The following is a 21,639-nucleotide window of genomic DNA, read 5'->3' as shown; positions in this document are numbered from 1 at the left end:
ACTCTTAGTGGTCTTCAGGCTTTCCCCCTCCCTCAGTACTCCAGGGGGGAGGTGCATGGGGAGGAGGGCGGGCAGACGTCTGGCTTCCAGTTTCCTCCTTGATTCTGGAGACCAGCTTTTGCCAGGTATGGGGTTTGGGTAGGCCCCATACCAGAGCCCTTCTCCCTGGCCTGGAGAGTGCTGGGAGGCTTGGCAGGCCCTCAGTCGTCCTTGTCTTTTTACCATGACTCCAGCCTTCCCTGGCTGCCAGCTCAGATGGCCAGTAGTGGGTTCAGGTGGACTCTTAGTGGTCCTCAGGCTTCCCCCCTACCTCTCCCTACACTAATAGGAATGCGCTTTGGGAGGAGGCGGGCCGTTCTAGCACTGGTTTATGTTGGGACAGTCACTGGAATTTTTTCTCCTTGTTTTCCTATTGATAGTATTGTATGCATATATTTTATATATCCATAACATCCATCTTGTATTGTGACTTTGATACTGCCCTACAAATCTCATTTCTAATATTGTACTGCCTCAGTCCCAACCCTTATTTTCCCCCATCTTCCCATGTAGGTGCGGCTCATGACATGAAGCTCACCACATAGAATGATAAGTGCAGTTAGAGAAATAACTACACTGAAAACTATCATAACAATGTGAATGAATGAGGGAAAAAGAAAGCCTGTCTCAAGTACAGGTGTGGGTGGGGTGGGGAGTAGGTAGATCCGGGAAATTGGTGGTGGGAATCCTGCACTGGTGAAGGGGGTGTTCTTTACATGACTATAATCATATAACTACAACTATATTTGTAATCACCGTGTTTAAATAAAGATGATTTATAAAAAAATAAAGAGGCCATCTCAGTTTGGAGGTAACAAAACAGCAAGGATTGGGGGCCATGGACATGTCTATAGTGTAGAGCTGAGATTTCTGGATAAATCTAAACCACTAAAGCCAGCATGAGACCCAGACTACAACAATTAAATTGAAAAATGTGTCTATTAAGTTAACAGGAGGAACCTAGATCATTGGTGGACAGAAAGGGTCCATGATGAAGAAGGCAATGGAGTTGAAACTTTTTATACCTTGTCAACAATTTGTAAATTATGATGCCTAATTTAAAAAAAGTTTAAAAAAATAAGAGGCTTTTAAAATACTTTGAAGGAAGTCTCATTAAATATTTGCAAAACAATTGAATATGTAAAAACTTTGTCATATATTTAAATAATCTTTGGTTTCAAGTAGCATGTAAATAAAACCAGTAAGAATAATCTATTCTTAAATTATATGACAACTTGTCCAAAAATCATGTCTATAAAGTTCATACTTGTTGTTCTGCCCTATGTTTTAACATGATTGATTCTAGTTAAAAAATAATTTCCTCCAAAAGTTTAATTTAATCAATATCAGAAGACTCTAATAACAGTTTTACCAGATTTCTGTTCACTTTTTAAATCAGTCTACTTACTTTTGAGAATAATGCATATTATTTATATATTATATATAATAAGACCATGAATAGTTTTATCATTAACTGAGATTTTATTCTAAATTTAATTTTGCTATTGAGTTATTATAACATCACACGTCAGTAGAAATGATCTAACCTAATATTATTGGTAGTTTATTCTCATGCTGTTGGTAAATTTTTCATTTCTGTGAAAATATATTCTTCAACTTTTCTGAAATAATGTTATGTTCATCTATTTACTTTTGTGCAGTAGAATACTTTTGGTAAAACTAAAATGTACATAATATTATCGAGTTATAGGAGTAAAAAATAATTTTTATCTTCAAGAAACTCAAATGATTCAGAAAACTTATACACACATTGGTAGAAAAGTGAATAAATTCAGAGCCAAAATGATAGTACAGTGGGTAGGGCATCTGTCTTGTATGGAGCCAAACTTGGTTTGATCCCTGGCATTCTCAATTTTACCCAAGCCTGCCAGGAGTAATTTCTGAATGAAAAGCCAGGAACTACCCCTGAGCACAACTCTGTGGAGCCCCAAAATAAAAAACAACAGCATATATATTTTAAGAAAATGAAGTGCTAAAATAATGTGAAATTTACCAAATTATGATCCTTGAGATTCTCTTACATTTTTTTTTTTTTTTGGTTTTTGGGTCACACCTGTTTGATGCTCAGGGGCTACTCCTGGCTATGTGCTCAGAAGTCGCTCCTGGCTTGGGGGGACCATATGGGATGCCGGGGGATCGAACCGTAGTCCGTCCTACGCTAGCGCTTGCAAGGCAGACACCTTACCTCTAGCGCCACCTTCCCGGCCCGATTCTCTTACTTTTAACAGCTTCTCCTCTAGACTTCTTTCATAAACTTGAAGTACTAACTAACATGTTTTATATGCATAATATTTACTTTGCTATATTAAAATATGGTATTTTTATACTCAAGCTTCCAATACATGAGAAAATAATGCCTACTTCTTTGATGCACTTTGGAAACTAAAGAGTTGTTGAATTATACCTCTGCCCATAACTAATTTCTACTATGTAAAGTATTCAGGAGAAACAAACACAAGATATAATATTAAAAACAGAGAAAAGGTTTCCTATCCTCAAGCTCACTGTTTCCATCCCCACCCATATATAAATGCTGAAAATAATTTTGGTTCTCTTTTTCCTCTTTTCCTTCTCCTCTTATTCTCTTTGTTCTCTATTTTTTCCCTCTATCTGATAAAGGCACAGAAGTTGTTTTGTTGCAAATAAAGTTACATGTCCTATCTTCTAATTTTTTATATCACAATTACATTTAGAGTAAATTTAAAAAGTTACAAAGATTATATACTCTATAAGAACATTTCTCCTTAGACAAGTGTTCCTAGCAGAAAAATTATCAAACAAGTTGACTTAGCATAAACATTTCTTCTAAAAAAAATTGTTCCTAAATTGTCTCTCCTGCTCAAATTTATCCTAGTAAATTAAAAAATGATTGTGTAACTACAAAATCATCTTGGAGGGAAAAAGTTGGAAACCAGGTCCAGCATGGGTGTGTCAGGGTTTGTTACGTCTGTGCTAAAGAGAGAGTCCTGGTATTGTTGAGACCAAGGTCTCAACTTGTTTTAAATTTAAATTTATAATTTAATTTAAACCAAGGTTACAAGTACAAACTATTATGGACTATTCTATCTTCAATCTCTTTTCTTTCCAGAAGAAATGAAACTGATGAAATGAAATTGATGTAGGCATCAATTAAAGAAGTTTAAAAAAATCAAATGACATGTTTATAAGAGTTAAGCAGATTGAGATAAGATTTCCTCATAGGACATTGTATTGAGTTGACTGTTGTCCATATAATCCACTAAACTAAGGAAGCTTCAGCAATACATAATTTAAAGCCATGGTTCCTGATTGTCAGAAGGTAAATGTAAGGTATTAATTTGCTGTTATGTAAAAAAAAAAATAGTGATGTAGGTGGATCAAGGAGAAAGTAATTATGTATTTAATGAAGGGAACTTGAAATGCTTTTCAATGGTTTGATCTAGACAAGTAGAGAACAAGAGAGATACATATGAGGAGGAAAAAGAGGCTCCTAAATATCAGTGAATAAGCGTTCCATGGAGGAGGGCCTTGTCACACACTTGTTAAGTCATCAAAGGCAATAAGCAGAGTTCTTGGAATTTAGAGATTCTTGCTGTCTTATTCAAGAGTCATTGGCAATATTTTAGTTAGAATGTATAACAGGGCATTTCAGTTTGCAATGTTTTAAGGGTGAACTATTTCAAGCGTGAGTACAAGAGGACGTCTAGAAGCTCAGGTTTCATAGCATATTACTTTATATTAATACAAAGTCAAGTTTAAAGTGGTGGTAGTGAAACAGGAAAAATGGGATTACATGGAATTTTGAATAGATAAACCAACAGATCTATCTAAATGATTCAGAATTAGGCTAAGAGAACAGAAGTAACTTCTCTTATTTGTCTTTATTTTTGGCTCTTGATGACCAATATTACATTTTTTTTGTGTGTGGATGACTGTCACCTCTATAAAGTTTGGTCGGACACAGAGTTTCTGCAATTCTCCCCAGGAATCTAAAATTATTCTTCACAGCTAAAATCTCCCACTGAGGTTGTGCTTGTGGGTCATTTTTGTCCATATGATCTAGAGAATTGAAAAACTGCCTTCCTAAGAGAAGTGAGGGACAGATTTGTATCCTTGCAATGCTTTGATAATCAAACTCCAGGGATTTATCTGGGAGGTTAGACTATTCCATAGTAAATAAAACTGAAATAACATGAATTTGAGACAAACATCTAATTTTAAATCTTCAAATAATCTTTGAGGTTCTACATCAGAGGTAGTCAAGGAACCATATGACTGAACTTCTGCAAAGAAGCATCTGTAAAAATCACAGGCACACTAGCATTTTTAATTATCTCCCTAATCCTCAAACAATTTTTAAAGGTAATAATGTGTTTTAATTATCTTTCAGTAAAATGATAATTATTCTAAAAATTAAATAACATAAGAGCTAACAACCAAGAATATTACTCTGTTAGGCGCTAAAAATTAATTTTTTTTAAATTTTTACTTTCCATTGGAAATAAGAAAAATAATTTACTATCTCTGAAATTTGATACATAAAGAGTTTACATTTCCACAGCTTTGGTAGCTTACAATTTTTACCCCGTGAAAGCAAAAATAAAATGCCCACAAAATGCGTGGACACTAAAATATGAACAAGAGAAAGTGCCAAGAAATAGTTAATGTCTCTTTTTTCCACATTCAGTCCTAAGAACAGTCCTAAGATAACAAAGCATTCACAGCAGAAGATTACATGAGTAGCAGTGATTAGTATGATGCTATTATACAATCTATCGCTAAACAGTATGGAAATGTTGTTTACATGAAAATGGAATGATCTCTTGTGAATGCTGGTAATGATAATTTCCATAATCACAAAAATGGCAGTTTAGATTGTTTTATTTTAACTTCAATAAAACATTGAGTTGCTTTGGTAATTTCTTATAACTTAATGGTGACTTTCCATCCTATTCATCTCTGCAACTTTCCATTCCCTTTTGTTTCGCTTATTTCCCTCATCCTTGGGCAGATAACACCATGTTATGTGGTTTCTAAGAAGTCACTTACAATGTTCATATAATTAATTTTTTCTGCTCCTTTTAAGAAAACCCACTTGGCTTTTACTCCCAGTGAACTTGCTGAAAGTATAATCAGATAAATCATTATTAATGGCAACTGTAAACTGCACTTTTGTAGTTTAAAAAAGCCTTTAACTTTATAGCGTTTTAGTAAGAACAAAGCAATGTAAAGCTTCTGTGAAATGAGAAACAGGCACTTACCTGCATTACAATAAGGAGGTCAAACACCAAGATGAAAGAAGCTAGGAATGCTCTGGAAACTTCATCGCTAGGCAAAAACCCCCTATTCAGCTTGTCCCAGCTGATCCAATCAGTTGTAATGACAAGTACAACCACAGATGTCAGAGTAAAAAGAACCGTCCTAAAAGAAACAAGACACTCATTAAGAAATATCATTGGGGAATATATGCTATCTGTGCGGTATCAAATGTTTTACCCATTGATGAGGTCTGATAGACTGCTAAGGTTTAGTTGTCATTACATGCATATTATTTCACTAAAGGTAGTAGACATTATATATGCAAAAGTATTCCATTTTTTTCTATAGAGTTAGATCATCATTAGACTTACAAATATAACCATAGCCTAATGAATTTCACATAATAATAGTTCTGAATACCAACCATATATTCTTTCTCCTCATCTGACTCCTATTACAAACACTTTGCAATCTATATATTGCCTTGATAATGCCGTATCTGCGGTTCCTTCCTTGCTATAAGATATAAGAAACAGAGTTTTCCCCATATGTTTTGCAGCATTATAAGATATTGTGTGATTCTGTGCAAATGGAAATAAAAGAACAATTATTTCAATTGCAATAATTTTCAATTAAGTGTTTTGTTCAACTAATAGAAACATATATCTACATAAAGCCCATTGCTAACATTATTCTTAATAGTGAAAAACTGAAAGCATTGGTATTGAGGTCAGGCACTAGGCAAGAATGTCTATTGTCTCCACTTTTATTCTATACAGTATTAGAAGTCCTAACAATAGCAATCAGGCAAAAAAGAAAATCAAAGAAATTCAAATTGAAAAAAAAAAACATGATGATTTTCAAAAGACATGATGAAATATATTGGATTTCCTAAAGAGTTCACAAAAATTTAAAAAATAACAAACTAACAGAGCAAAGAGGCCAAAGAATACACAAAAAAACAGTTGCATTTCTTGATAATAAACAGTGACTCAGAGGAGAAAGAGATCAAAGATTCTATCCCATTTAAAACAGTGTTCCAAACTACCAAGTACCTAGGAATAGAACTAATAAGATAGGTGATCTATCTAAATACAAAATATTCAAAACACTTATAAAATGAATGGAAGAAGAACCAAGGAAATGGAGAAACATTCCATGCTCATGGATTGGAGGAAATATTATCAAAATGACCTTGTAGCATAACTATTGTATAGATTAAATGCAATCTTATTCAAATTCGGGCATTTTTCAAGGAATTAGAACAAGCAAATGATAAAGTTTGCATGGAACCCTAAAAGACCTAGGATAGCTGAATATACATTTAAAAAATAACTCTGAGATATCTTATTACCTAATTTGAAGGTCTAATACAAACTCATAGTGATCAAAACAGCATGTTATTGCAACAAAGACAGACTTTCAGACCAATGATTCAGAATAGAATGTCCAGTAACAAACTCCCAAACATATGGTCAATTAATCTTTGACAAAAGAGCCAAAAATTTAAAATGGAATAAAAAACAGTCTCATCAACAAGTGGTGGTGGAGCAATTGAATAATCAAGTGTAAGGAATTAAAGATCGATACTTATTTCACTCCTTCCACAAAGTCAATCAATAATTGTTCAAAGAATTTGCGATTAAACTTGAATCCATAAAATTTATTGAGGAAACATTATAGGAGGAACATTTTCAGACTTATAACTCAAGGAATCTTTAATAACAGAATACCTATAGCCAGGACTATAGAATAAAATCTAAATAAATAATACTACACTAAACTAAAATGTTCTGAATAGCAAATGAAATATGGGCTAATATTATTAAATAGCTGAGTGGGAGAAAATATATCTAGGATATAAAAAGTATTCACAAAGGTTAATCCCACAAAACCTCAAAACCAAATAAAAAACTGGGGAGAAGAAATGAACAAACAATTCTCTGAGGAAGACCAACATATAGTCAAAGGGCACATGAAAAATGGTTATTATCACTTATCATTAGGAAAATCCAAAAGAAGATATCAATGAGATATTTTCTTAAACCAGTGAGGATGGTACATATCAAAAATATAAGGAACAATCTGTGTTAGTGTGGATGTGGTGAGAAAGTAACTCTCATTTACTGCTGGTGAGGATGCTTAGCTGGCCCAATCCTTATGGAACACAGTATGGAGGGTTCTCAGTAAACTAAGAATAGATCTGCCATATGACCCTGAAATCTAGCTTTTGGGTACCTATTCCCAGGAGAAAAATATTCGTCCAAAAGGATGTATGCATACTGCTAGTCAAGTCATTGCTGTCCTCAAGTCCTCAGTGCAATACATAAAACTAGATGTCCAACAACAGTCAAGTGGATCATAAAGTTCTGGTATCTATTCAATTGCATATTAAATAGCTGTAAAGGAATGATATATTTATGTACTTTGCTGCAACATGAAATGGAAAGATATTATGTTCAATGAAGTAAGCCAGAAGAAGGATAACTATAGAATGATATCACATGTGTTGTATTTAGAATAATTAATTGCATGATGAAATGCAATGGTTTAAATGAAAGTTGTGGAGAACACTGTAGAGTATAATGAAAAGGAAAGAAATTGATTGGAAATGATCACTCTGGACAAGAACTGGATGTTGAATGGGGATAAAGTGGTACACGGTAAAAGGTACAAATGTATATGGTACCTTTTCATTAGCAATGGTACAAAACACATTCGAGAACAGAAAAGCAATCATGAACAATTTCGTGATTAATTCGTTGCTTAAATAAAGTAATTATTGAAAATTTCAGTTTCAAGATGTTAATTATGTGAGATACATGTTGAAATGAAGGTGTAATAATAGTCGCTTAGAATGAAGTTATTAGAATGGAACTGGGAACCTATTTTCAAAGGTTACTTACTGATGGTGTGTTTATAAGAATCACACGTCATTTAATAAAATAAAAAATAAGGAAGAAAGTATAAGTAAAATATGAAGTATTTTCTAAATACATGAATTAATTTAAAAAAATGTAAGGATACATATATGTATATGTGTACATGCAATGTGTGCATATATATATATGTATACATGGATATATATAATGTAGATGTATAGAGAAATGAATAGCAATCTGGACATATGCATCAGAGTTAAGGAAAAGTGAGGTCCGGCATTTGATTAAGACAGAAAATCACAAAAGAGTGTAATTTATGTAAAAAACAAAAATGAAAAAAACATGGAAAATCAATTTCAGAATCTTAATGATCACCTGTATTTATTAAGTATTAAGAGAATGATGGAGATTTATAATGTATGAATTATATGAAACACTATGGTGCAGAAGAATGTTGTTAAAGCCAATATTATTAAAGAAAGATTAATTTCCAGAGCACATTGTCAGCAAAACCTCCAAATGCTAAGAGATGTTACAGAATATTGAAATAGAGCACTGTAAAATACTTTTTGTTCAATATATGAAAATATAGTGAAAACTATGAGAAATTTCATATGTATATTGTTTTAGATATTTTCACATCAACATAATATTTAGTGCTCTTCCACAAGTATCTACATTATCAATCTAAATGATTATAAGATTGATTCAACATAAAATAAGTTGTAATCTTTAGTTGCTATTTAGTTAATATTATTTATTTAAAATGTATTTAGTTGATATATTAATGTTTTATATCTATATATGACATATTTTATTAAATATCTTAGAAAAAGGTATTTTTTATATTTCTTGGGAGAGTTCACAGTGATGGTGCCCAGGGCTTACTTATTATGGCATTGTTATGTGGACCATATGTGTTGCCACGATTGTAAACTCTCTGGATAAGTGTGAAGCAAGTACTTTAGCTGCTATAAACCTTTCCCTTCCCAGGCAAAGCTACTTAATACTGAATTCTTTTGATATATTTTGTGTACAAAAAGCAGCTACTTCAGCTTATTATAAAATGTATTTCCAAAAGAAGAGGAAGAGAAAAATACGTTGATATGCATTATTTAATGACCAACTATATGTCAATATAAAATTAAAAGAGAAATATATCAGTTCTTGAGTATTTATAATATTATCAGAGTAAATAATCATAATAGAACTAGAGAGATAATGCTGTCATATATGAGAAAGAAAAATCTTAAAGTAAGCTTGTATAATTCAGCACCTTGAGAGATAGAAAATAATATTCAGACACAGGATCATCTGATACAAATCATCATAACAAGGATTATGATACCCCATTGCAAGGCAACTAGAAAAATTTGATAAAGACAATGAATTACAATAAAGAATAGTGGTATATTGTAGGATAGAAATTAGATTGGGTATTTGTAAGGAAAACTATATTGCTGATGACCTTAAATATCACCAAAGAATATTTGATTTCATATAGAAATAATTAGCTATTTTAAAGTTGAGTTTGCCTTCATTAGTCCAATGTCTTTCAAAATTATTGTTTTGCAGCAAATAGTCCTGGAGGAAATTAAGATCAGATGCAGAATAAGTAGAAAATACAGTATTTAATTAGTGTGTGACTGATATGGTCATACATAGAGTAATTATATATATATTATATATATACATATATTTGAAAGTAAATATAGATATTTAATTTGAAATAAAATGAAGTTGGATCAAAATAGGTTTAAAAATAGATTATGGGATAATTAAAAGAGCTTCAGAAACTTACAGATGCCTATTTCAGATCTTCCATGATGATCCTTGAAGTAGATAAAAGTCTAATATTATGCCCAAAGATTTATGCCCTTGTATAAACTTTCTCTATTGAGTCTGGGCATTTTATATGAATATTATATGACATTACTCTTGTGATTAAATCATCTTGATGTCAAAGTGTATTTTTCATATTTAATGAATATTACCAATCAGTTGGCCAAAGTACAGTCTTTCGTGGCCATCATATAGGTCATGGAAAACTATCTGGGTATGCTTAATATAATGAACCAAGCAGTTAAGAATAACTGATAGCAATAAGGATACTTAGAAACCTTTAAAGTATGAGAGATTCTCTAACGATTAGATTAAAGAGCTTTTAGGACAAGAATGTAAAGAGCTGGAATAAACCCTGGTAGATAGCAAGAAAATGGAAACTGTAGCCTTTAATTACAAAGAATAAATTATGCTTGCAATAGAAAGGAGCTTGGAAAAAGAAGTCGTTTCAAATTAAAATGTAGCTAGCTGACTACTTATATTTGAATAGATACTAGCAACATCTTGCCAAACTACAACACCTAGGGCTGGGGAGATTGTAAAACAGTTAGGCTACTTGGCTTGCACATAACTGACTAGTAATATAATAATAATAATAATAATAATAATAATAATAATAATCCATATGGTCCCCTATGAGCGCAGCTAGAGTTATCACAGAGTTTTACTAAGAGTAAAGCTCTAAGACGAGGCAAAACAATAAGCACAGAAATGTGTGATAATAAATGATAATGTATGATAATAAAAGATAACAAGTTTGTGATCATTTACGATGATACCATTAATTAATATGCAATTAATATGGCAGTAGAAACAGGTTTCTTTGGATTCCAAAATGATTGCTTATTGAAAATAGTTCAAGCCAGAGACAGAAAATAAATGCTTAACTCATGACATCTGATATAATTAATTATTCAAAATCACAAATTATCTATAATTGAAAATAAATCTATGTTTCTATTGATAGGGAAATATGCATTGTGGAATAGGCTCCATAATCTCTACCCAGTCTCAATAAACTGAGGCAGACAGAAAAACAAGGGGTTCCTCTTTGTGATCTTTTTTTCATCCAAGTCAGTGTGTACTGAGGGAAATGGAAGCCTCAAGACAAGGAAAAAAGGTCTTCCAGCATAACAGATAAGCTCTGCCCAGGCACACAGTTCCAAGGAACTGAAAATCAGAAAGAACTGCAGTGGGGTCTTCCGTGATTCAGAAGCAACAGTTTAGCATTCAGATCAGTGCGTTCTATTTCCTTCCTTGGCTCTGCATTTCTTCCAGTCAATTAGCCACAATGCAATACATAATAAATACCTCAAGATTACAAAGGTCATAATGGAAAAGCAACACAGAAACCCATCACATTGAGAGAGCAAATGTAGTAATTCTGAAGACCCAGCTAGTATCAACCAGCTATTTAGCATTTCTGATAAGGACTTCAGAGAGGAAATGTTGATGATGTTCAAAGAATTCAAAGAGATCATGGGAGAGACAGCCAATAAAACTAAAGAGGGAATAAGAAAAAAAAATGAGAAAATTTTGGACAGAAATGACCTAACTGGAAATTTGATATGCAAAAATGAAAAATTCACTAAAAATGAAAAAACTCACAGCAATAATGGCTACTAAGAATAAAAGTCAGTGAACTCAAAGATAAGCTACATAAAATCTCTAGAAAACAAAAGAAGATGAAAAACATTCTTAAGATAAATGAACACTTGACAGGAGAATTTTGGGATGAATTCAAGAACAGCAGTAAGAAAAATTAGCATCCTAGTAGGCCTGGAATACTCCCCCTAAGAAGAAGCATCAGCCAAGATATCATGGCTGAGATGTTCTCTGACTAGAAAATACACATACCTATAACCTGGATGAAAAAAGCTACTAGTAAGAAGAGATTAAAAAATTTCTCCAAGATTTATTGTAATCACAATTTTGAAAAACATACATATAGAATACTGAAAGCAGCAAAATGAAATAATAAATAATAAATAAATAATGGAAATAATAAATCACATACAAAGGAGTCTCCTTAAAATTTATAACAGATTTACCAAGAAAACTATCTGTGCCTAAAGGCAGTGGTGGAAAACAGTAAAAAGTTTAATGAAATTAATCATTGAATTATAAGTCATAATGAAAAAACATTCTGTGTATCTCACGGTGCTTCCATTACAATTAATTTAAAATTTTTCATTTAGTCAGAAAAACACATTAGCCTTAAAAATTTTGTTGGAAACACAATCTTGAAACCAGATTTACAATAATCATTAAAGGATCTTCTCTAAGATTAGGACAGACTTCCCAGCATATGACATTGAGTATAATTTGTGAATAAAATGAATTAATGTCTTTTTTACATAGAATATAGTGCTATGTCTTTTTAGGTTTTTGAAAATTCCCTCTCTTTAGGGAAAAGCAATTTTTACTTTTATAGGCCTATTCAGAATCTTTATGTCTATCCCATGATCTGAGCGTCTGACTTTACTCCAATACCTTGCTGTTTTAATGACTAAAAATGCACTTGTATGGTAGACCATGGGACTAAGGGTACAGGTATAGGATGCATGCCGGAACTCTGGTGGAGGGAGGTCAACACTGGTGGTGGGAATGGCCCTAATTCACTATATGACTGAAATTCAACTATGAGGGACTTGGAATTCACAATAGTCTCAATAAAATTTTTTACAAACTAGTATTTTTATAACCCCTCTAATCCATCCTATGCTTTAATGATATATGAAAGAAAACAAACACATAATAACAATGAAAACCTGAGGAAAATAATTTTTGATGAATTTTAGAGGGAGGTATTCAGTTTGGACTTAAGTGCACAGAAAGAAGCAAGCAGATTAGTCTTAGTAGAGAACTCTCCAGTGCAATGATATTCCAAATAGGCTCAAAGTAGTGCTATAACTCATATGAAAAGAAGAAAGGTATCCAATTGCGTATGAAAAGATTATCTATCTGACCTTGATAGTGGATACATGTACTTCTACTTGAACAGATGTAATGTTTCCACCTTAATTGTATGAACTTCATTAATTCATCTGAGTTGTTTATTCAGTGAATTGAATTGAACAATATAACATATATTAAAAAATCATTAATGGGTTTACAATGTTGAATTGAATCAATAAACAAAACCAGGGAGGCAATTATGTTTCCAGCGACAGAATGTACAATTACCCTCAACAATGTAAAAACAATACAATTAGTAGATGTTTGAAAGGCGAAGAAAGAAGAGCAGAGAGAAATATGCACCCATAACATAAAATAAGAAACTGAATAATCAAAATTAAGATAGCAAGTACAAAATGATTGCCAAAGGTGCCTACGAGGGGGAATTAAAAGATATGAGAGTAACTTTTCTATCATTAATTGTTATGGAATAAAAGACCCTATTCAATTTTTATAGGTAAAAACAGAGTTAAATGTATTTATGATTATAGATTTTAGAATATAGAAAAAAGTTTTAAATGGTCATAATGGTGTTAAAATAAAAAGAACATGATATCTTGGAAGTGAAATGATAAATAAGAGCAAAACTTAGCTATTTGATGTCCATAAAATTCTTTTTTCAGTAATATTAATTAATTTTAAATAATTTTATTAATTGACTATAAATTATTCATTTTGCAATTAGGGCAATGCCTATAATGTGCCTACCTGGTTTCTATTTATAGGTTCACATGGTCCTCCCAGCATTTCTGGGTACAGTCCTAAAAGTCCTGGTATCAACACTTCTGGTATCATAAACACTGCTAGGTTTAAGCACCAGGAAACCTCAGGCCCTTACATGAAACTAATGAAATCATCACATAAGAAGTGATATCAATCCTTTTGAGAACTGCTTACAATCCTCCCCTCAAATATCATTTTATATCCCAGGATAATGATCATTGTTAGTTAACTTAACAAATCTGAAAAATAGCAAAATATTCATCTTAGCATGAAAATGTTCTCATTGTCATTGGTATTAAGGGGAATAAATTTTAAATCCCAATAAATAAATTTACACACTTACTGGTTTTACAAAATTAAAAATTATTTAAATGCCCAATGTTAATAAGAATAAAGCATAGTGTAAACAGAAGTCTGAGACTTTAAATTGCAGCAACCAAACTGAAATGGATGCTTTATATAGGCTAGAATTTGAGTTTGATTACTTGTGCTCTACAGTTCCCTAAGCATTGGTGTGTTTGATACTGGTAGCAGCTAACATCTTATTACCAGAGCTAGCATTGAACTTCATGTCTGTACTGCTGGGCCATGTATTATTGTCTGATGTTTCTGCTATTCCTGAGCACCACTATGGAGTAGCTTAAAAATATAAAAACATGCCTACATGCAAACATATAATTGTTACAATCTTTTTGGAAATCTGTTATCACATAACAGCTGGGGCTAACTCTACAGACTCACGCTTTACTTGAATGAGATTTAAAATGAGCCGTGAAAGACCAGGGGTAAACTGACTCAGGAAGCAGAAAGTTGACAAACCTCCACCCTGCTGAAGCCTCGCTTGCTGCTTCCATCACCCACAGTCATCGTTTTCCCGCCTGTACCTACCTCATCGCTGACCCATCAGGGACACTATTCTGATCAAACCAGTTAGGGGCTTATATTACCAGGGCTTCTGGAAGCAAATGTGATCACCTCATCCCTATCCATATCTTCTTCTTCTTCTTCCAGTAATCTGGCATCTGAGTATATGCCCCTAAAAGTCATATGATCAGCTTTGAATTTCTGGACAACTACTTTTATTGGATGTTGTCACTTCTATAGGAATATACCAATTTTACAGAATGGACAGCTAACTAACAGCTAACTAACTTTCTGCTACTGTATTACTGACTTCATTGGAAATACAGTAATTTTCATAAATGTGCTTGCTACTGTACTTTTTCTTTATTTAAAATATTTTATTTAAGAACCATGGTTACAAGGTTGTTAATACTACAGGCTTTTTTTTTTTCATAGATAAAGTTGTTCATGATTGAGTTACAGTCATAGGAGTCAGGTTTGATCTATGGGACTGCAAAAGTTCTTTGATTATCTCTGGGTGATCCTAACAGCATCATATATGGTTCCAAAACCAAATAAAGTTAAATTCAATAAGCCAAACTACACATAGTAAAATTTCACTTATATAAAATATCCAGAAAAGAGAAATATTACATAATATTAATATTATATTATTAATGTAAGTATTAAAATATAAGAGATAAATATTAAAATGACCAGACATTGGTAGCTACCAAGCGCTTCAAGTAAGAAGAAATGAAGAACAATTATTTAATGGGTTCAGAGCTTTCTTTGGATGATGAGATGTTTTGAAATTAAAAAAATTTGATAACAGTACAACTAGATGAGTGCAAAAATTTTATTGAAGAGTTCATTTAATTTAGAATGCATTCACTTATTTTCAAACCATTACTCACACTGTTATATAGCCACTGTCCTTTTTTGTTTGTCCACTAAAGATAATGTGGGCTTTTAATTTTCATATATGCTGTGCAGGGCAAATAAAACATAAACCAGGATAGCCTGGTTTACGCTTAAATGGTCCATATCACTTCATCAGATGGTGTTGTAGAGAGAAATACAAACAGAAATATCTATTCCTAAATATTCTATATTTCAGTCCATTTTGTGTCATTTGGCCTCTTTTTTTTTTTTTTGCTTTGGTTTGTTTTTGAGCCACTCCCACAAGTGTTCAAGAGTATGTATGTAACTCCTGGCTCTGTGCTCAGAAACCACTTCTGGCAGGCTCAGGGGACCATATGGGATGCCAGGATCAAACCCAGGTTTATCCGGGGTTGGCAGCTTTCAAGGCAAATGCCCTACTGCTGTGCTATCACTCTGGCCCTCATTTGGTTCCATTTTTATGTTGCATTTCCTGCTGCCAAATTCTTTACTGCATATCATTTTTGCATTACTGTTCTCAGCTTTCTCTTGCTATATTTTTGTCACACAGTGTTTGGTTTAATACCCAGAAAAACACTTCTTTAATTCTCAGTCAAGAACTACTTAAAATACTATGTCATCATATCTAATTTTATTTCTCAACAAGGAATCTTGTATAGCTGCTGATAATTTTCTTCTGCTTGTATTGTTTCGCATTTTTTGTCATATACTAGTTCCACAACACAAATTTGGGGATCATATATTAAGATTTTTATTTTTCTGTCTGTCTCAATTTGGGGACAATCTAATCTGTCTATAGATACCTCATGTGTGCAAGTGTGAATATGTTTATATAAAGATTAAAATTGTAATAAAATTTGGCATATTTTTATTAGTAGTATTATTTATTTCCATGAACATTACTATTCATATGGCATTTAGAACATATCGTTTCTATGCATAAAACTACCTCTATTTTTCTCATTCCTGTGGTTATATGTTATCTATAAAATATCTTTATTAATTTTTGTGTCTGGTTTTCTGTCACAAATATATAATAATTATTTAAATAATAAGATTTATCTGTGAATTTATTCACTTCCTGGTAAAGACTAGGTGAAATATTTGTCTCTCCTTTCATTGCTTCTCCTTGCATGTTTTCCCTTATATTTCTTTATCACAATATTACTGTTTAAGAGATCTCTGAATAGTCTAATTTTCTTATACTTCACCACTCACCCCAGATATATGCTCACCCTCTCAGAAATCAGAGTTTAGATCAGGGCAATAACGCTGCTGGTGGTTGTTTTTAAGGTAATAACAAAAATATTCCCATTTGACTCACTGAAGAACGCAAATACCATAGTCTAAATTTCAGCTAATAGTTACAATAAAATCAAGACGGTGAGGTTGTGGAGATGACTTAAAGGAATGAAACATGTGATTGGCCTTTTGGAGGCTCAGGTTTGCTGTTTAGCAGCTCCCCATGACGGTGCCCCAAATACCAAGTTGGGCCTCATAAGATGTTTCATGTATATGATAGAAACTTTAAAATGAATACATGTATCTATCCAAAAAAAATATTTTCTAATCACTATTAAGTGTAAATTTTATAATAATTAAATTTATTATAGGTATGTTTTCTAATATAATATATAATCAATGATAACATAGCTTTACTGAAAACTCTTTAAATACATGCAAAAATAAAAAGCAACATTTTAGAGACTTTAGAGCACAGGATTTATACCTGGAAGGCAAGTGTTCTATACCCAGAATATCATTGTTCCTTGGAGCACTACTGAAAATGACCCTTGAAAAATGAACTAAGAGTAGCTTCCAAGTATTACCAGCTACAGCCCCAAATCAAATAAACATGACTCAAAAATATCAATATTGTAAACTCTTGTGCCTGAATTAAATTTTCAAAGAATGTAATGCAAAAATAGTTTATATTATATTCCAGGATCTCAAAGGACCAATTAATTTATTAGTTCACTGAATTAAATTATGAACTAGTTATATTGTAAACTAAAATCTAGTTCATCACACTATTTTTATGTTGTAGATAAATATGTATATTTTATATTAATAACTTATATACCATCAGATTTCTGATTTTGCAAAAAGGGCCTACCCAGAAATGCTCAGTGTTGTGCAATCAGAAAATTTTCCTGATGGTCCTTGGGAGAAAACGGAGTGCCAAGGATCAAACATCGGCCAGCTCCATGCAAGCAAATGCTCTTCTCATGATAATATCAGCCTGATTCCTATATTGCATGTTTTATATTACATTTTCTATTGAACTATAACAAGACAAATACTTTCAAAGTGATACATCATTATAAATCACAGGTCCATCAATAGAATATTGTTTCTAGAAAACCTTCTCTTTATTTTAATAACTTACAGTAAAGGTGCCATTTATTTTAGAAATAGTTAAATTAATAAAGAATAAGTTTCATGTTTTCTTGAGTAATGTCAGAAATTTTTTAAGATCTTCTAGAAAGTACTTAACATAATTAATTTTATATATGGAAAAGAAATGAACGTTTTTGTGCCACATATTGATCTTTCCAAATAAACATGATAATTTCTAAAACCAGCCTACTTAAAGTATTAGATCGTAAATAAAACTATTTTTTGTTAAACACTTAAGAAAAGTTATAGTGTCATAGAAAACATATAGTAAATAAAGAATTGTTATATAACACAGGCAATAAGTAAAAAAATGTAGTCCTTTTGCCTAGCTTACATGAAAACACTTCTTTTTTAAAAATATTCTTAAAAAGTATTATCTGATATTAATTTAAATTGATAATGACTATACAATTATAACCAATATTATACTTTTAATCTCTTGGTAGGAAGGTAGTAATATCTCACAACTATTTCTCATCTCGCACAGGCTACCTCCTTCATGACTAAGTATGTGTGCCTGCAGAAACAATAATGTACAGATTTCAGTCCTACAATGAAGTATACAGGGGATACTTAATAATATCTACTTCTGTTTACTACCTGACAAGGGAAAAGTGAGCTTTTTATATATCTTTATATCACAATTTCTTGAATATTTACCAATTATATCTGCAAATTTATAAAAACATGAAAATCTATGTATTACGTTGTGTGTATTAAAATGATTTCATTCAAATTTTAGAGAGTGGAGTATAATATTCATTATACTACTCAATACCAGACACCACATATGGTCTTCATAACACATTCAGAAGTGACTCTTAATTGCCAAAGGCTAAGAGTAAATCCTGACCTCTGTAGATGTGGCCCCAAAACAAACAAAATAAATGATCTGAAAAAAAATGTGGAGTAAAAGTTCATAGCTATATTAAACTTTGCTGCTTTTTTCTTTACATAAAAATCGTCTGGATTTATGGGCCCGGAGAGATAGCACAGCGGCGTTTGCCTTGCAAGCAGCCTATCCAGGACCAAAGGTGGTTGGTTCGAATCCCGGTGTCCCATATGGTCCCCCGTGCCTGCCAGGAGCTATTTCTGAGCAGAAAGCCAGGAGTAACCCCTGAGCACTGCCGGGTGTGACCCAAAAACCAAAAAAAAAAAAAAAAAAAAATCGTCTGGATTTAATTTTAATACCCCAAAGTCTAAAATATTTACATTCCACTTAATTAAACAAAATAATCTTTCAACTTTGAACCAGTCTTTCTCTTTTAATTTGAATCTAAATCAGGAGAAAAATATAAGTCAAGTAAAATGTATAGATTGGAAAGTTTAAAGAAAAGCTGATATAACACATTTATATGGAGTTCTTGACTTGTTTTTAATTGTTTTTCTCCAAGAATTTGCTCCTAGATCCATTCAAGTGCTGGCACATGTAAAAACGTAAAGAGTCCTGTCTAGAGCACTCTCTGGACTCCTTAACAGAAATGAACCTGCTGAACATAAAGAGTTTGGATTTAAGGTTCTTAAAAACAGGATGGACTATGTATGTCTCAAAGGTTTCACATGAGGAATGCTGCAGCAGGTGAAGGCCAGTTTGCAGCAGGGGTGGAAAAATTCTGCCTCCCAGCATGAACACTGTTTTATTCAGTCACCCTGAATAACTTCCCTGGCTTCCACTGTTTATTCTTTTTGTGATGCTCTCAATAGGTCCTTGCATAATTAATTTCATCTTCCACTTTATTCAGGCACTCATAGGTGCAGTTGCTAGTCCCAGTATGTGCCCATAATCAGAGACAGAGAAGAGGAACCTCAAGGCAAGTCAAGGATAAACTCAGGTCCATAAGAAGAGGAGGGATTGTGGGGTCCTGGGTTCTGAAAAAAGGAGGGAAACCATTTTGTAAAGGTCACATGCCGGGCTTCTCTTAGATTCTGAGCAAGGAGGCCATTTTGTAAGGACCACATGTTAGGCTTTCTCAACCCTATTTTTATGAACACAGCACTAAGCTACTTGGCCATGCCAGGTAGCCTATCTGGAAAGGAAAGGGAGCAGTAGGAAGGTACCCTAGAAAAAAGCTAATCATTTTTAAGATCATCAAAAAGCTGGAATCTTCACTATATAATATGATTCATGACGTTGGGCAGGATTGTCTCTTGCAAAAGAAATCCTGACCACTCCGTTTGGAGGTGTTGGTAGACAAATTAAAGATTTGTTTGGCTTTAACTTTTCAAATTATAGCTCAATCAGAAAAAGGACACTGAATTTCTTTAGGAGTCATATTATCAGTGATAGAATATACTTAATACCACACTCCCATATACATTTATAAATTTAATTGAACTTTTTAATATGGCATATTTATATATTAACACTACTTGTAAGCATTAGCAAGATTAGGTTTTAAAATTGTAAATCATCAAGTACATGTGTAAAAATAGATCAGATATTTAATATAAAATTATTTTTAATCTGTGTGTTCACAATAAATAACTGGATCGTGAAGATGTGATGTATCTACAAAATAAAATACTATGCAGGTGTAATGAAGGAATCATGCAGTTCACAATATAGAGTCATCTTGAAGATAACATGTTGAATGAAGTAAACCAGAAGGACCAACACAGGATGATCTCCCTTAAATAAAATTATATATATAATGTAGATCTCAGATATATAGAATAAAAAGATTATGGAATGCAATGTTTAAAGGGGTAATGCCTAATTACCTTTGGCCATAAAGAGGAAAAAGAAAGAGAAAGAAAGAAATCAAGGATGAAAGAAGAAATATACACAATGCCATGGAAAGCAGAGGTAAAGTAGATGGAGCACATTGGTGGTATAAACGAATATTAGAGTTAAATAACAAAAAGAAAGTAAAGAATACTGAGAACAAGAAATCCAAACTTCAACAATGGAACTTAAAATGTACCTGTCGAGGTATTGATCTGGGGATATGGGAGAGAGATGAGAGAGGCTAGGACCCTTGGGGAGGGAGGACAACACTGGTAGTAGGATAGGTACTGAATCATAGTATGTCTAAAATCCAACTATGGAAATCTTTGCAAATCGTGGTGCTTTAAAAAAATTAAAAATAGCATAAGAGTGGCCAGAGAGATAACACAGTGGTAAGGCATTTGCCTTACATGCAGCCGATCCAGGACAGATGTTGGTTCGAATCCCAGCATCCCATATGTTCACCCATACCTGTCAGGACCAATTTCTGAGCACAGAGCCAGGAGTAACCCCTGAGCAGTGACGGGTGTGACCTCCAAAAAAATCTAGAAAAAAAAATTTCTACTTATTATACCTGACTTCCAGAACTTAGGTGTAATAAAGATCAGACATTTTAAATTAGTTTGTACTTTCAAATTGTATTTTGATATTTTAGATTGAAAGAGATTGGTTGGTGCGGGGTCCTGAAGCCCCCCCAGGGGGGACCCGGCCAGCAGGAATTAGCTGGAAAGGCTTCTCAGACAACCGCACTCCTATTTTGCTGAGTAGAAGAGCAACCACACCTGTAAAAAATCTGAAAGAGGTTAATAATAAAGACCCAAGGCAGCGTCTCACTGCTCAAAGGTACCTTTATTGGGCTACAGCTCCTTCTTATATAATGAAGGAGAAGGGGGCAGTACAAAAGTGATGTCAGTCATACTTTTGGCGCGAAGGCCCATACAAGGCAAGGATATATTTCAGGCTTTAAGGAACAAAGAAAGTGAAGCATTCTCTAAATAAGGAAGTGGGCAGTGGGCTAGGGGGGCTGGATGACCTTCAAGCTATGATGAACGTGCTGTTTCC

At 33.0% G+C, this 21,639-nt stretch overlaps 1 protein-coding gene across 1 annotated transcript in view; it reads right to left on the bottom strand.

The window, feature by feature from the left end:
* Positions 1-21,639, bottom strand: part of TMEM117 (transmembrane protein 117) — a 181,221-nt gene that overhangs the window by 92,058 nt on the left and 67,524 nt on the right. Inside the window, exon 3 of the mRNA XM_049783833.1 lies at positions 5,301-5,460. Coding sequence (XP_049639790.1) covers positions 5,301-5,460 — 160 coding nt within the window. The remainder of the gene's footprint in view (positions 1-5,300; positions 5,461-21,639) is intronic.

This window comes from Suncus etruscus, chromosome 11, assembly GCF_024139225.1.
Source record: "Suncus etruscus isolate mSunEtr1 chromosome 11, mSunEtr1.pri.cur, whole genome shotgun sequence".
Lineage (NCBI taxonomy): Eukaryota > Metazoa > Chordata > Mammalia > Eulipotyphla > Soricidae > Suncus > Suncus etruscus.
This window is presented reverse-complemented; position numbering and strand designations above follow the sequence as displayed.